Source organism: Vigna umbellata, chromosome 5 (assembly GCF_029865625.1).
Source record: "Vigna umbellata cultivar VRB3 chromosome 5, Vumbellata_1.0, whole genome shotgun sequence".
In the NCBI taxonomy this organism is placed as follows: Eukaryota; Viridiplantae; Streptophyta; class Magnoliopsida; order Fabales; family Fabaceae; genus Vigna; species Vigna umbellata.
This window is the reverse complement of record NC_142169.1, coordinates 69,767,884-69,784,371: the sequence shown is the minus strand read 5'-3', so window position 1 is coordinate 69,784,371 and position 16,488 is coordinate 69,767,884. Positions and strand designations below refer to the sequence as shown.

General features: G+C 32.2%; 3 protein-coding genes across 5 annotated transcripts; all 3 read left to right on the top strand.

The window, feature by feature from the left end:
- Positions 1-292: 292 nt before the first annotated feature.
- LOC124845376 (Tetratricopeptide repeat (TPR)-like superfamily protein) lies at positions 293-2,849 on the top strand. The gene is made up of 3 exons (XM_047322460.2): positions 293-421; positions 601-853; positions 1,738-2,849. Exons 1-3 carry the CDS (start codon positions 387-389, stop codon positions 2,632-2,634), a joined length of 1,185 nt encoding a protein of 394 aa, XP_047178416.1. The 5' UTR covers positions 293-386; the 3' UTR covers positions 2,635-2,849.
- A 3,901-nt stretch (positions 2,850-6,750) lies between these two features.
- On the top strand, positions 6,751-10,590 carry LOC124832434 (pyruvate decarboxylase 1-like). Its single transcript, XM_047306634.2, has 5 exons — positions 6,751-7,236; positions 8,866-9,680; positions 9,748-9,865; positions 9,982-10,170; positions 10,273-10,590. The coding sequence occupies exons 1-5, from the start codon at positions 6,751-6,753 to the stop codon at positions 10,441-10,443; spliced, it is 1,779 nt and encodes a 592-aa protein (XP_047162590.2). The 3' UTR covers positions 10,444-10,590.
- Positions 10,591-12,741: 2,151 nt separating this feature from the next.
- On the top strand, positions 12,742-15,928 carry LOC124832437 (root phototropism protein 3-like). Of its 3 annotated transcripts, XM_088092124.1 has the most exons (5): positions 12,742-13,447; positions 13,546-13,582; positions 13,679-13,748; positions 13,854-15,140; positions 15,243-15,928. In XM_088092124.1, exons 1-5 carry the CDS (start codon positions 13,375-13,377, stop codon positions 15,792-15,794), a joined length of 2,019 nt encoding a protein of 672 aa, XP_087948250.1. In that variant the 5' UTR covers positions 12,742-13,374; the 3' UTR covers positions 15,795-15,928. The 3 variants fall into 3 exon arrangements, with proteins under 3 accessions (XP_087948250.1, XP_047162594.2, XP_087948251.1); XM_047306638.2 differs by lacking the exon at positions 13,546-13,582 and having other exon boundaries at positions 12,743-13,447; XM_088092125.1 differs by having other exon boundaries at positions 13,337-13,447; positions 13,546-13,748.
- The last annotated feature ends 560 nt before the right edge of the window (positions 15,929-16,488 follow it).

The window sequence follows — 16,488 nt, the reverse complement described above, 5'->3', positions numbered from 1 at the left end:
TGGTTAAGATTTTTTTATTTAACCACTGTTTTTTTTCCTTTATAAGTGCATAATAAAGGTAGGAGTAATAATATTTCTACTATTTTAATTTCAACTCAAACATATAAAAGTAATTGGTATTTGCCAATTTATACTTTTCATCCAATATCTTTAACATTCTCATTTATTTTAAGTACTGAATTCTAGGAGCTAAAAGAACCCAATAATCTATTTTACAGCACAACGTTAACTATTGTAATAAAAAAAAATTAAGTTCATGTTTACAAAATATTATTTAGACCAATTTTAGTCATTTTTAAATAAAATAAAATTTCACATTATTAAGGATTTTGTTCTTGGAAAGAAGACGAAGGAGGTGAAGAAGGGAGCAAGTGAGAAACGCCGCCATGGCGCATCGCTCACTTTTCCTCTCTCTCAGACGGTAAGCCCATTTTTCACGTTCTCTTATTGGTTTCCCATAAAAACACAACCTAAAATTACAATCTTTTATGATTCTGCATCTTAACTGATTTTTCTGACCATACTTTCTTGACAACCAATCATAATCGAGTTTTTGGGTATGGGTAATTGATCTGAAAATTGCATCTTCTCATCATGCAGAAGTAGCGGTTTAGCTAGCGCACAGAACAGAACAAGATTTGCGTCTTCGGGTGCTGTGAGCAGTGATTTAGTTGAAGAGAGTGTGGAAGGTGATGACCTAAGGAGCAGAATCTTGAGGCTAAGGCTCCCCAAGCGAAGCGCCACAAACATTCTTCAGAAATGGGTCCTTCAAGGGAATCCTGTTACGCTTTCTCAGCTTCGAGATATTTCCAAAGAGCTTCGAAGATCTCAACGTTACAAACACGCTTTGGAGGTTTCACCCTTTCTTTTCTCATTCGTATCCTCTTTCCATTATAATAGCTAAATAAAAGCAAGACACAGGATTCGAATTTAAAACATTATAGGTACCTAAGCACCGCAAAATTTATGTAGTTCTGTGATGTTGAATTAAGAATAATTTTCACAAATGGTTAGGAAAAAGTGAAACAAAAATCTGTAAAAAGCCACCAAGCAGATCATGCAAGCTTTTGGATCTTTTTATGTTGCTAAATTTCCACGTTACAAGTGGTTATTGTTAAGAATAAATTATACTAACATCACTGATGTTTTTTAAGCTCGCGCCGACACTATTGTCTTTTTTCGAACAATAATCTCTCTTACTCGGTTTAAATTCATTACGTTGATATTACATTGTTTATTCTTGAAAAGGGAGTTACTGTAAAATAAAAAAAGGACACAGTATCGTGTGAATTTTGAAGAAACCACTAGGAATTTGAGTGTAATTTGCTGTATATATACATGTGGCTTTTGTAAGGTTCAGAAGAAGAAAAAGGAAAGATCGTTAGATAGTTCGGTCGCTTATTTCTATAGTGCCTATACTTGTTGGAATGAAAATGTTGTTCAGTACCGTGTCCTTTGGAAAATGAGGTTTTTGCAACATGATAAGTTTCCTGAAGTGAATATGTGACTTAAAATTATTATCTGGATATTACTTATCCTTGACTTTTCCGATTATTAGCTTTTCCTCCAACAAACTGCAATTTCTAATTCTTCCAAATTCTAAGGAGTCAGCCATACACAATTTTATTTATGTTTCCTTTTCTAGTGATTATATTACGAATTTGTAACACTTTGAATACTACATTCTTTTTCTGTTGGGTCTAAAGCTTTGCTATTTGTGACTATTGATGATTGCAGATATCAGAATGGATGGTTAGCCATGAGCAATACGAGTTATCAGACTCTGATTATGCAGTGCGAATAGATTTGATGACCAAAGTTTTTGGCATTGATGCTGCAGAGCGCTATTTTGAGGGTCTACCTCCTGCGACAAAGACTACTGAAACTTACACAGCCCTCTTACATTCTTATGCGGGAGCAAAATTGACTGACAAGGCTGAGGAACTTTTTCAAAGGATTAAGGATTCAAACCTCTGCTTTGATGCCCTTACTTACAATGAAATGATGACTCTTTACATGTCAGTGGGACAGTTTGAAAAGGTCCCTATGATTGTTGAAGAACTGAAACAACAAAAGGTTTCCCCTGATATCTTTACCTATAATCTATGGATAAGTTCCTGTGCTGCCATTCTTAATATTGATGAGGTTAGGAGGATTCTTGATGAAATGAGTCATGGTGTTGGTTGTAATGAAAGTTGGATAAGGTATTTGAACCTGGCCAATATTTATATTAGTGTAGGTCATCTTGATAATGCAAGTTCCAACACACTAGTTGAGACTGAGAAAAGGATCACCCAAGGGCAATGGATTACTTATGACTTCTTAATCATTCTTTATGGTGGGTTGGGAAGTAAGGAGAAACTTGATCAGATATGGAACTCCTTGAGAATGACCAAACAGAAAATGATCGGCAGGAATTACATCTGTATTATTTCTTCCTATCTGATACTTGGTCATTTGAAAGAAGTGGGTGAAATTATTGATCAGTGGAAGCAATCGACGACCACAGATGTTGATATGGTTGCCTGTAAAAAGATTATGGTTGGTTTTAGGAACATTGGTTTGGTTGAAATAGCCGACAACTTGAATGAGATTCTCATTGAGAATAATCTCAGTCCGGATATGATTAACTGAGGTTCTCTGAGCTTCAATGTAATGTAGAATACATAGATTTCGGATCAATTTTGCAACTTTCAGAAGAGTGAATGAATAATCCTGCTGGATGAATGAAATGGAACTCTTGCAATGCTTTGGTGGATGCACAACATTTCATTGTATAATTGCATTGCTTCTAACTTTTTTTTTGGAGTAGTGAAGCTTCTGTCAGAATTTGGATGGGTTTTGCATTAGTTGTTGAATTATTTTCCATCTTTTACAGTTACGTTTTTGCCTGAACTATTGTTTTAAAAAAGCATATTTTATGTGTTTTTTGCTGCATAAGTTTCTTTACTTTGTTATTCAACGAAGTACAGGAATAATGAAACACCAACGTAAACAGAATTTTGAAAAAAGTGAACACTTTTTCATCAAGAAAAAAATGTTGGATGAAAATAATTTTTTTAATTTAAATAAATAAAAGATAAAGTAAAAATTCAATGGGTTCGGTTTAAAATAAATTAAAAAAGGTTTTGAAAAAAAATAGCAACACGAGTATAAATAAAGAAGAATTAGCTAGTCTTATCATTTTTTTTTGACATTTATTTCTAAGTTTAACTCATGCTGGTGGTAGTTTGATAAGTCTAATTAGAAGTTAAGATTTTATATATTATAATTTTATTTTGTTTTTCATCCCTATCTATAACATTTCTTAACATCTACAAATCAAATCATATATAAAGTATCTTTAGGGTTAAAACTATATAAAAAATATTTATTACAAGTCAGTCATAAAGGACTCATCCAAAACTAAGTCTTTTTAGTTAAATAAACTTTTATCTCTTTAAAAATTGATGTTATACTATTTATAAGTTTCTATGATTTTATTTTAACTCTGATATTACCATGATATTTCATACAAAAATGTATTTATTTCATAATTCATAATATTAGTATTTTAGTTACACTTTATTTTTTTATATATTTCAAACATATATATATATATATATATATATATATATATATATATATATATATATATATATATTTAAAATTAAGTTTTCCAAATGGAGAGTAATCTCAAAAATATTATTTTTCATTTCTAAACGGAACCTCTAAAAAATATGAAAATTATTGTTATTTTAAAAGTGAGTTCGCTTGTATAAAGTGTGAGATAATAGGTACATTTAAGCTCGATAGTTGGTACATCATCCTGTTTTGCAACTTACAAGATTTTTTTTTTATTATATTACCTTTTGTATTGCGAATAGACTAACTATCTTTTTATCATTTTATCAATATTATATATTTAAAACACAAATATATATTTTATTTTTAGATATTTTTTATAATGTGATGCTTTATTTACTAGTAATAAATAATAAATTATCAACCATTAAATCTGTTAATTATTATGTCTATAGTTTATAACATATTCAACTTTAAGATTAAAAAATGACATAACTTTTTTTTTCAACTTTTTAACTTATACGGACTGATCCTGTGCATCTTACCTGATCTATTTTTTTTTCCCAAATTTAAAAATCATTTATGAACATTACCAAGTCTCACGTTGATTCTAATGATGTTTTAATAATTAAAAAAAAATATCATCGAAGTCAAACACAATAAAATCAGCATCATTAATCATTAAAGTTTCAAATATATAATTTGAAGTCAATAGAGAGAATTTTCCACGAAAAAAAGTGATACACGATATGAAACTCAAAAAGAAAATAATTTTGGAAAACAATTTACTTTGTGTAAACTGAAACTAGTTGACATAAGTTTTGTAATATAGAACTTTTGGTCCAAAATATAAAATTGGCATATGAAATTTGAAATAAAAAATGGAAATGGAAATACGAAGTTTCAATTCACTGAATTTAAGTTTTATATTTAAAGCCATCGAAATCGAAAACGGATTTGGATTAATAGCTAATTAGGAATCTGATTGCACTATATATCATCTCATTGTTAATTAATGAACATTATTTTATTTCCGGATTCATAGTTTCTGTACAAAAATTTATTGAAAATTAAATTCACTTCACTAACATCCACATTATTGTTACATTGAAAGAGAGATTTATAAACTATCAGCGTTTTAACATCGAAATATATATTTTTACAAATATTTGTAAATGGTTTGGATGAATGATCAAACTTAGAATTTAGACTTCAAAAAAACTCTAGACAATTTTTCGAATTTAGACCTTGTTCTTTTGAGTGGATTTGAGGGAGTGAATTTGAGGGGATTTGAGAGGATTTGAAGATAATTTTTTTTGTCGTTTATTTGAGTGAATTTGGAAATAATTTTTTTTTAATTTGTCACGTCAATACAATTCTATACTAATTCTCACAAATTTTATTTCCAAATTCATTCTCATTTATCTCCAAATTCACTCAAATAAACGATAAAAAAATTTATCTTCAAATCCCCTCAAATCCACTCAAAAGAACAAGACCTTAGGATTGTTAACCTTGATTTTCGTTCCAAAATTTTTAAAACTTAATAATGAAGAGGTGTCACGAACTTGAATCAAATAATATTTCAGCCACAATAATTGAATTTAACAATATGATGATAATTAAGATTAGAACAGTGATGTTGTTGCAAGAATGGAGATTTTGGAAAACCATAATAACTTGAAATAAAGGAAGTAGATTTGGGATAACTGTATTTGTTTGGTTGAAAACCGTTCTCTTGTAAATTCTAATCTTGCACGTAATTTTCACAGTACAGTTTGGTTAAGGTTGAAAAAAAATTAAATAGCCAAAGCCCACCCACGTGATTTTGAACTTCTACTCCTAAACTATTTTCTTTGCTGTTCTTTTAAACGTGAAACACTTTTCAATATTATCAACTCATAAATTGAAAAACAGACGTAAGTTGAATAGCCTTGTTAACTTGTTACATAAACTTCCTGGGATAAGTAGGAGCACATGGCACACGACTATTTTCATAGTATTTATGTCAGGTTCATTTTATACAATAAATAAATTAATAAAAAGACAAGCGTGCAACACACCATTAAGTATTATAATAATACGATAATTATATTAATTACATGTGATATATCAATACAAATATAAAAGTTATTTCTTTTCCTAAAATAAAATCACAGTGAATGTTTGTACAAAAAGACCAATCTTATGTCAAATGTTTACTATTTTTTCAGAAGAATAATACTCACATATTTTTTTTATGTTTCTACTGGATTGGAACGAGGATGATTCATGTACAATTTTTTTACCTGAACTCTTCTCACCTTGTTTTGGACAAGAAGACATTCGAACGTTCAAATATTTTGTGAAGGTTTAAAGTAATTAAATTATGGAAAAAAGTATTTATTACCTCGAAATTAAATCTCTACTTACAGAATTTAAAAGAATCAGATCTATTAATTTACCTCTTAATAATTATTAGTGTCAACATTAACCACTCATCAATAACAGTTACCGTATTAATTACGTTTTAACTATGTTTTACGGTTATCAGATTCGACCAACTACACTGTTTTTCTTCCTAACCCCAATCGATTATCCGACTCACCACATAATAACATCCGTCATCTCTCATGGTATAATAACAAATACTTAAAACGAATTTAACAAAGTGAAAAGTTTATTTAAAAGTATTAATTAATTATTTACACAACAACAAAGCTACTTTTTTTATAAAATTAAATGATTATTATATTTATATAAGCTTGTAAGCATTTAATGCTTCAAAACTTAAAAGAAATATAAAAATTGATATATTAGATGGTAGTAATATTTTTAAATAAAAAGTATTAATATTTTGATACAAAAAATTATTACATTTTTTTTTGTCAAATATATATATATATATATATATATATATATATATATATATATATATATATTTTTTTTTTTTTTTAATTATGTTGGCCCAATATCAATATCAAATCCACGTTTTTTTTATATTAAATTTTTTTTCCTTAAATGAACTGTTACAGGGATGATCTATATATATATAGATAGATTTTGGGTGTTTCGATGAAGAAAACACACCACCTTGTCATCAATATAGTATCTCTTTAGTTATTAGCTGTCGCAGGTAAGGGTGAACCTCATACATTCTTAACAAAAACATTCACACTTTGAATTATTTTTGTTCTTCCACCTTCCATGGAGGACAGTGGCAAAATGATAAATGGGAACAACAGCCCATGTAGTAACAAGGTTGTCGGTTTTCCGACCGAGGGAGGCAACAAAAGCACCATTGGCCACCACATCGCACGGCGTCTGGTTGAGATTGGTGTGAAGGATGTTTTCACTGTCCCTGGAGACTTCAACCTTGGTCTTCTGGATTATTTGGTAGCTGAAGCTGATATTAACCTGATAGGTTGCTGCAACGAGCTAAACGCTGGATATGCTGCCGATGGGTACGCGAGATGCAAAGGCGTGAGTGCATGTGTGGTTACTTTCAATGTGGGTGGGCTTAGCATCCTTAACGCCATTGCCGGAGCTTACAGCGAGGATCTTCCAGTGATATGCATTGTTGGAGCTCCAAATTCCAACGACAATGGCAGCCAAAGGATTATTCACCACTCCATTGGCATCCCAGATTTCAGTCAAGAGCTACGTTGCTTTCAGCCTGTGACTTGTCACCAGGTATACTCCTTGTCCTGTGTGATGATACCTAGAAGATGGTAGTAAAAATAGAAAAACAAAGAAAGAATTTAAAAACATTTTGGTGATTAGAAAAAAGAGAGTAATTTTTTGTATTTTAATAAAAGGACAAAAATTGTGTGTAAAAATTAGTTGGTGTGAAAACAATAATAATAACTAAAAATAAAATGTTACATATAAGAATAAATTAATATATTAACAATTAATATTTATGAAATAAAAAATGAAAAATCAACACTTAATATGTAGCGTAGAGAAACTATAAAATTAATAAGTTTTATCAAATGTACTATGTTAAAAAAGAGAGATTAAAAAAATATGTAATAAAAGTTCATAAAATCAATCATGTATGCATATTATTATTCATAAAAAATATTTATTCATAAATTTGATAATGCATTTGTTTCGCGAAAATAAGAGTAAAATACACAAACTTATTTATTGCTTTAAAATTTTCTTTTAGTAATATCATTTACCACTTACAAAATTTTTATGAACAGTAATATATGTACACCTTCATTTTATCTACCTTATTACATATTTATTTTTTTTTCTATTTCTCTCTTCTTATCGCATCAAATCTATTTATATTTTTCTCTAAGTGTATATAAATGTTAATGCACATTTTTAGTATTCATGAATTATTTTTCTATTTTTATTTAGGTGATAATATACAAACACTACCTTTTTTACCCTAAGTTTATTTATTCAACAGCAACAACAAAAGAATATTTAAAAAAAAATGAAACAAATTGAGATAAATAAAGTAGAAAAACTAAAATATTAATATTTTATTAAGTGTTAGATAGGTTTAGGAAGATTGAAGGGTGTATGTATATAATTTTTCTCTTTTATATTTTTATCTTAATATTTTAACATGTTCTTCTATTTTTTACAATTAGATTTATCTATTTTATAATTTGGGCTGGTAAAGTTAAAAAGAAAACAATGATAAGGAGATATATCACCAAATTTATATAACTATTTTATTTTTTCTCTCTTAATTATTATATATATTTTTATTATTACACTATCCTTTAAATATATTGTCAGTTTGAATCTTGAAATATTTTCAAAAAGTTCATATAAAAAATTTATTTTACATTTGGTATATTTTAGTTTTTTAATATTACAGCTTTTTTAACTGTTATTTATCTATGCCATATTTTAAATTTTAATAAAGAATTTAATTTTTAAATAAAAATAAAAGGTTTGTCGTCTAAAATTTTTGGAATTATAATTACCTTAGAATATATTCTTATCTACCAAAAAAATATGTAAGAAATCCATATAAACATGTATTTATTTATTATTTTCCTATATACTAAATAATTTTCTCTAACATTTCTTCACAATTTCTACTCCAAACCAACTCTTACATTAAGAACTTTGAACTTTAAAAAAAAAAATAATAATGTTCAAAATTGTCTTTTCTTCGAATTTCTACTTAAAATACTTGCAAACATTATTATATGATTTTCTTTAGTTCAAATTTTAGTCAATCATAATCCCCCAGTTATATCTTAATTTCTTTTGTCCTTAAATCTAGTCCGTTTGAGTGATAGCAGAAGTCTAATATATATGGATTATTATGTGTTATTGTAATTTGAGGCTGTAGTAAAGAACTTGGATGATGCACATGAACTGATCGACACTGCCATTGCAAATGCTTTGAGAGAAAGCAAGCCTGTGTATATCAGCATAGCCAGTAACTTGGTTGCCATCCCTCACCATTCCTTCATCGATGATCCTCTCCCCTTTTATTTGACTCCAAAGTTGACTGATCAAAACTGTTTGGAAGTTGCGGTGGAAGCCACATCAGAGTTCTTGAACAAGGCAGTGAAACCAGTGATGGTGGGAGGGCCAAAGTTGAGGATGGCAAAGGCTAGTAATGCTTTCATGAGAATGGTAGATGCTTCCGGTTATCCCTTTGCAGTGTTGGCTTCAGCAAAAGGGATGGTGGAAGAACATCATCCCAACTTCATTGGCACTTACTGGGGACAAATTAGCACACCCTTTTGTGCAGAAATTCTGCATTCTGCAGATGCCTACCTTTTCGCTGGTCCAGTATTCAATGATGTTATCACTTTAGGGTTCTCACTACCCTTTAAAAAGGAGAAGGCAATTATAGTATTGCCTAATCAGGTAATGATTCCAAACGGACCTACCATCGGGTGTGTTTCAATGAAGAGCTTCTTTAAAGCCCTAACAATACGCCTTAAACGCAACACAACTGCTTTTGACAACTACAAAAGAATACACGTCCTAAATGGCCTTCTCATTCACCCTAACCCAAAGGAACATTTAAGGATCAATGTTTTGTTCTTGCACATACAGAACATGTTGTCCCGTGACACTGCCGTGATTGCTGAAACAGGAGATACTTGGTTCACATGTCAGAAACTGAAACTACCACAAGGCTGCGGGTGAGTAAGTTTTATGTATAATATTGAATGAAGAATTCAAGAAAAGAGTAACATATTAGGTTTACAGGTATGAGTGTCAGATGCAGTACGGATCAATAGGTTGGTCAGTTGGTGCAACTCTTGGCTATGCGCAGGCTGCTCCACACAAGAGAGTCATTGCTTGTGTTGGCGATGGTAGCTTCCAGGTATGGAAGAATGAAGAGGTTACAAGTTCCTATAATAATAACATGTCTGAAACTTTGATTTTGAGACAGATTATAGTAACTAGTTAATTGGATTTAGGTTTCAAACTTTCTCGCAGATGACAGCGCAGGAAGTCTCAACGATGTTACGATGTGGACAAAATTGCATAATCTTTCTAATTAACAATGGCGGATACTCTACAGAGATACAAATCCATGATGGACCATACAATGTCATAAAAAACTGGGACTATGCTGGACTGGTGGAAAAAATAGACAATGGTGAAGGCAAGTGCTGGACTACTAAGGTGAGTGATATTCTTAAAAAAACTTTTGGAATTTGGAAACTTGGATAAAACAACCTCAGCAGAAAAACACTTACTAATTTATAATGTCGTGAAATTATGAAGGTGCACTGTGAGGAGGAGCTAACAGAAGCAATAAAGATAGCAATGGAAAGAAAAAAGAGTTGCCTATGCTTCATTGAAGTGATAGTTGAGAGCGATGATGCAAGCAAGGAATTGATTGTGTTGGGAAGCAGGCTTTCGGCTTTTGGTGGTCGCCCACCTAAGGATAATTAAGATTTTGATGATCTTATAACATATATTATACTATTGTTTAAAGTTTATTTATCATCGTCCAAATATATATAATATTTTATCATTACAAATTGTCATCAGTCAGTTGTTTGAAAAAAAAATTTATCAACAAATACTTTTCTACTAAGAACGTAGCCTATGTAGGGCTAGGTTCATGTTTGCATGAGTTGTATTAAATAAGTAGAAAAGAGGATTGCTTGATTTATTGGTGATTTTACATGTATTTGTATTGGTTTGTGTTAAGTACAAATAAATGGTATTTAAGTGGTTTCTTCCGTTTGTAATACCCTAGATTTAATTTGTAATTCTACATGTTCAATTCAAGTTTCTGGTGTGTATTTTTTTTTAAGGTTTTGCTTGCAAAAGGCGGAATATCCTTGTACTCTATTTAGTACTATATATTAGTTGACTAAAAATAAAGTCTAAAGTGAGAAAATTTCTAGTCACATATTTTTAACATTTTACAGACTAAAAATATCCTTGTACTCTTTTTTTTTCACATTTTACAGATTAAAAGTCACTTTGTAAACACATATTATAGTAACAACCTATTTAAAAGGATTAATAATAAAAATATATTTTTTCGGAGACACGTTACAATGCAAGTACGTAAAACGAAAAAAAAAAAAGAAAAAACAGTAAAATATGACAAAAAAAAAACCTTATGCTATTATATTCTCTTCAAAATGGTAACATCTAGTAATAAAATGCGTGGTTCAAAATAAGATAAATTATTGCATAATATTAAATTGTCTAGTTTAATCTGAGATGCACTTTATTCGTCTGGAATATAAATAAAAAAAGGACACCCATGAAGAAGGCTAGTTAATAATAATTAAACTTAAAAATTCTATGTAAAAAATGAGTATTTTTCTACAATGTATTTCATCAGAACTTTATATCACATTGAAAACTCAATTGTAACTAATTTATATTTCATTAAATAAAGGGAAATGTTTTTTTTTCTTCATATTTTAACCAACGTATGATCACTTATCTTTATCATTCAAGATGGAATGAAGTACTTATAAATTCTATTTTACAAATTCGAAAAATATAATTATGTGAAAGTTTTAGTGCCTAAATCTTAGCGTCAATTATAACACTGACATTAAATTTAAATGAGATTGGGCTCAAAACCAGAGCAATAATGAGCGAACCCAACCCAAACCATGCACGCACTGGTAATTCAATAAATGCTGCAATATGTTACTACTCATTCATAAATACTTCCATCACGAACATCGCCAGAGAAGCATAATAATAAAAAATTTAATCAGTAAAAATGATTTTTTTAATATTAAGGAAAAGTACTGAATTTTTCTTTGGTAAAATTATACTAGAATACCGTTTTACTTCTCTAACTAAAGGAAATAGAATTCTTAAAAGGTGAATTTTGAGTGTGTTATTATGGCAAAGTAATGTGTGGATGAAAGAGTGGGAAGCAACGCGGCAGAACTTGCACCATGCAATGCCGAAACACTTTCTCTTTCTCTTTCAACCATTTTCACACTCTTATAACTCACCAACACCAACCAAAAACAAGTTATCAGGAATCTACAGTGCCCATGATTCAGCTTGTGCATATAATGGCAAAGCATATCTAATTGAGTGGGGAAATTTTCAATATGGGTTGGCCCAACAAAATCAGATGTGACTTCAAGAATCACATCTATTTCTCTATTGGTCGCTTTTGTTTCTGCCCTCATTTATTCTCAAATGTCCTACATCTTCTCACCAAAATATAAAACAAAAATGGAGAAAACATACCACTACGTAATAATTACTTAAATTATTATGAACTAATAAATATTATATATTCCTACTGAGAATATAAGTGTGAGTCAAATTCATTATCTTAAAATTTTAAACAGAGATTGGTGTCAATCTTTTGTATCATTGACTCATATTCCATATTTAATTGATATATGTTGAAACCTTTTTTATCCAGATTTATTTAAGTATTCTGTTCCACCGTTCTGGCCCACCCAGTATAGAACCATCAAGTTGTAACTCAATTGGTAAAATCCACAGGATGCAGAAGTACAGTTTTATACTGCACTTATCTTAAACCAATCATTCATTTGCAATTCCCAAATATACCAAACAGTTATTACAAATCCCAAGAGTTGTGAAAATGCCAATTGTCCATGTTGGTATCAGTAGGACAAAACATATGCCACAAATCACACTCATTTTGCCTTCCATTCACGCCACTTGTTTTTCCTTTACCTTTATTTCTTCAATATTCATCCTCGTTCACAGGGGAAAAGAAAGATATGTTTATGCTAAGTAAGAGGTTTATCTTTTTACTTTGACTCTGATTAAACATAGAAAAGCCAAATTGGTGGGATCATCGGTCATCGATTGGCTATATCGTAAAGCCAAAATCCTGTTACTACAGAGCATTTTCATGGTCAAAGGTATGAGGTTGTGATGTATGAAATTCAGTAATAGGAAACCGAGCTGAAAAGGAAGAGACATGTATGGTCAGTGGTCACACTGGTGAGGCATAAAGAAACTGAAACTGGCTGTCTTTAAGCATTGACTCAGCGAGTACAAATATTCAAAGCTAGAAGAAACACAAACTTAGATGATGATCATTCACAGCAAAAACTGATTATGCCCATTTCGTCACAGCCTGTATGAGGTCCTTCAAACTTTTTGACAAAGAAACCGACAATTTTAACATGACTAATAATTCCAAGTTTCCAACCATCCCATGTGGCTCCCTCCTTTCACTGAATTCTGTGCTTGCTTAGTCACTCTGCTCTTTTTCTCTGCCCCTTCTTTTTCTGGTTGTGAATTCCAAGTTGAAGGTACTGTCCCAACAAAAATCTAAAGCAGTGCATTCTGCGAGTCTGGTTTTCAGCATGTGGGAATCTGAGAGTGAGTCAGCGGCAGGACACAAATATGGGGGTGGAGTTCTCACTTCAAGTAACCATGGTGTCAAGACTGAAGGATTTGTACAAAGAGGCAACTCTTGGTATGTCAGATATGCGTAATAAGCTCAGTACCTTGTGAAGATGTTACCAGTTACAACCATTGTTTTGCTTTGCTGATTCTTGTTAATCGAAATTGTAGGACACAGACAGAAAATAAGATTGGAAGTTCTGCTAATGTTGTTTGTATTATTAATTTATCCATTCTACGTCTTGAACAAGTATGATTTATAAAGCATGGAAGCTGCCTAAAAGTACTTTCTCTCCCCATGCAGGTATGTTGCGACTGATATTCCAAGTGACTTTCTAGTTCAAATTGAAGAAGCTAGCTTCCACTTGCACAAGGTAACTATCTTGTTTTTCTTTCGAATTTCATGATTTTATTTGTTCTATAAACCATTGAGCTGTACCGTTGAATTTTGTGCTTTTGTTTCCCCTTTGTTGTGAAAGTATCCCTTGGTATCTCGGAGTGGAAAGCTGAGTAGAATCGTATATGAAACGCACGATCCAGATTTGAATAAAATAGTTATGGATGATATCCCTGGTGGGGCAGAGGCTTTTGAGCTTGCGGCCAAATTCTGCTACGGAGTCGCTGTTGATTTAACAGCAGGCAACATCTCAGGGCTAAGATGTGCTGCAGAGTACCTAGAAATGAGTGAGGATTTGGAAGAAGGGAATCTTATATTCAAGGCAGAAGCGTTCCTGAGTTATGTTGTTTTGTCTTCATGGAGAGACTCCATAGTAGTGTTGAAAAGCTGTGAGAAGCTGTCACCTTGGGCAGAGAACCTTCAAATTGTTCGCAGATGCAGCGAGTCCATTGCTTGGAAAGCTTGTGCTAATCCCAAAGGGATAAGGTGGTCCTACACCGGAAGACCAGCGAAAAGTTCAAGCCCAACATGGAATGACATGAAGGAATCTAGCCCAAGCAGGAACCAGCAGGTTCCTCCTGATTGGTGGTTTGAAGATGCCTCAATCCTTAGGATTGACCACTTTGTCAGAGTCATCACTGCCATTAAGGTAAAGGGCATGAGATTTGAATTGGTTGGTGCTGCAATAATGCATTATGCAACTAAGTGGCTACCAGGATTGATCAGTGACACATCAATCCCAGGTGATGAAGCAAGCAACTGCAGTGTGAGTAACAGCAGCAGTAGTGGTGGCAGTAATTGGAAAGGGGGACTTCATATGGTTGTGACTGGAACAAAAGATGACAGTTCAAGTGTTCAAGCTAAAGAACAAAGGATGATAGTAGAGAGCCTGGTCAGCATTATTCCACCTCAGAAGGACAGTGTCTCGTGCAGTTTTCTTCTTAGGCTCCTGAGAATGGCAATCATGTTAAAGGTTGCACCTGCACTGGTTACTGAATTAGAGAAAAGGGTTGGAATGCAGTTTGAACAGGCTACACTGGCTGATCTTCTAATTCCTTCTTATAGTAAAGGAGAAACTATGTATGACGTTGATCTTGTTCAGAGGCTGCTAGAACATTTCATTGTTCAGGAACAGACTGAAAGTTCTAGCCCCAGCAGACAGTCATTTTCTGATAAACAACATATGGGAATGGGATGCATCCTAAATGCTAAGGCAAGAGTGGCAAGGCTTGTTGACAGTTATCTCACAGAGGTGTCCAGAGATAGGAACCTTTCCCTGACCAAGTTTCAGGTACTTGCAGAAGCTTTGCCTGAGTCAGCTAGGACATGTGATGATGGACTTTACAGAGCAATTGATTCATATCTCAAGGTTATAATTTATTTTCAATTACCTACAATTGCACTTCGTTATAGATTCCTAGTTCTGATGTTCTTACATGTATGTATAACTAACTGACTGACTAACTAACAGGCACACCCGACACTTTCTGAGCATGAGAGGAAGCGACTCTGTCGTGTGATGGACTGTCAGAAACTCTCCATTGATGCATGTCTGCATGCTGCTCAAAATGAAAGGCTTCCATTAAGGGTTGTAGTGCAAGTTCTATTTGCGGAACAGATCAAGATAAGCAATGCACTGGCCACGAGTTCTGTGAAAGATGTTGAATCTGAGAGCCATGCAATGGTAACAAACCGGAAAACACTTCTAGAAGGGACACCACAATCATTCCAAGAAGGATGGACGGCTGCTAAAAAGGACATCAACACACTGAAGTTTGAGCTTGAGAGTGTGAAAGCCAAGTACAGGGAGCTTCAAAATGATATGGAAAGTCTGCAGAAACAATTTGATAAGATGCTAAAGCAGAAGCACACTTCTGCATGGAGCAGTGGGTGGAAGAAACTCAGCAAACTTGGAAGGACGACAAATGTCGTAGAAAATCAGGATGATTCTCCTAAGATTCCAGATTCTATAGAACACAACAGAAAGACTGCTAGAAGGTGGAGGAGAAACTCAATATCCTGATTCCTGAAATATCAGAATTCTCAATTTCTTTTAAACTCATTCTTCTTCCCTCTTCATATCTCATACCAATTTCTACAATATCCTAGCTAAATTGTAATTTGTCATCAAAGCTAATCATATCTTTCAAGTGTGAATTCTACTGCCACTTCAATCATATCATAAAAAACGTTATGTACATATTTAAAAATCTTCAGTTATATACCTCCGGATTGCACATTTGAACATGGTTCCCTTTTATTTTTCACTTCTATGTTGTAGATAACAGAATAAACCAGTAAAAAGAGAGAATAACAAGAAAATGTTAGTATATATATACAGTTTTTAGAATAAGAAAGTGTCCAGAAGCAGTGAACTAGAAAGGAAAAAGAAACATGATTAGATATTCCAACATTAATCATGTCATCTTGCATAAGAACAGTGGCACAGTTGTCAAGTGACAAGACAAAAGACTTGAGTGAGGCGAAATCGGCAACAAGTGAATCTTTCAATGAGATTAGATGACGGTGAAGGATTGATTGATGCTTTCATCATCAACTACAGTTTAGCAGCATGAAAAAGGATTAGGATGGCATGTGCTTGAAGAGAAAAACCAATGAACGGCTTAGAACATATCACGGCAACAACCAGGAATTGAAGGGTAAAAACACTTTAATCTGTTAATAATTATCTTTCAGTGGCAGTCTTTTTCTTCAAT

Excerpts from the sequence above, each read along its gene's own strand:
- LOC124845376 (XM_047322460.2), top strand. The coding sequence starts at position 387 with ATGGCGCATCGCTCACTTTTCCTCTCTCTCAGACG. Across the intron at positions 422-600 it reads CTTTTCCTCTCTCTCAGACG|AAGTAGCGGTTTAGCTAGCG; the intron begins GTAAGCCCATTT and ends CTCATCATGCAG. Across the intron at positions 854-1,737 it reads GTTACAAACACGCTTTGGAG|ATATCAGAATGGATGGTTAG; the intron begins GTTTCACCCTTT and ends TGATGATTGCAG.
- LOC124832434 (XM_047306634.2), top strand. The coding sequence starts at position 6,751 with ATGGAGGACAGTGGCAAAATGATAAATGGGAACAACAGCCCATGTAGT. Across the intron at positions 9,866-9,981 it reads TTGGCGATGGTAGCTTCCAG|ATGACAGCGCAGGAAGTCTC; the intron begins GTATGGAAGAAT and ends ACTTTCTCGCAG. Across the intron at positions 10,171-10,272 it reads GCAAGTGCTGGACTACTAAG|GTGCACTGTGAGGAGGAGCT; the intron begins GTGAGTGATATT and ends GAAATTATGAAG.
- LOC124832437 (XM_047306638.2), top strand. The coding sequence starts at position 13,335 with ATGTGGGAATCTGAGAGTGAGTCAGCGGCAGGACACAAATATGGGGGT. Across the intron at positions 13,448-13,678 it reads GTACAAAGAGGCAACTCTTG|GTATGTTGCGACTGATATTC; the intron begins GTATGTCAGATA and ends CTCCCCATGCAG. Across the intron at positions 15,141-15,242 it reads CAATTGATTCATATCTCAAG|GCACACCCGACACTTTCTGA; the intron begins GTTATAATTTAT and ends ACTAACTAACAG.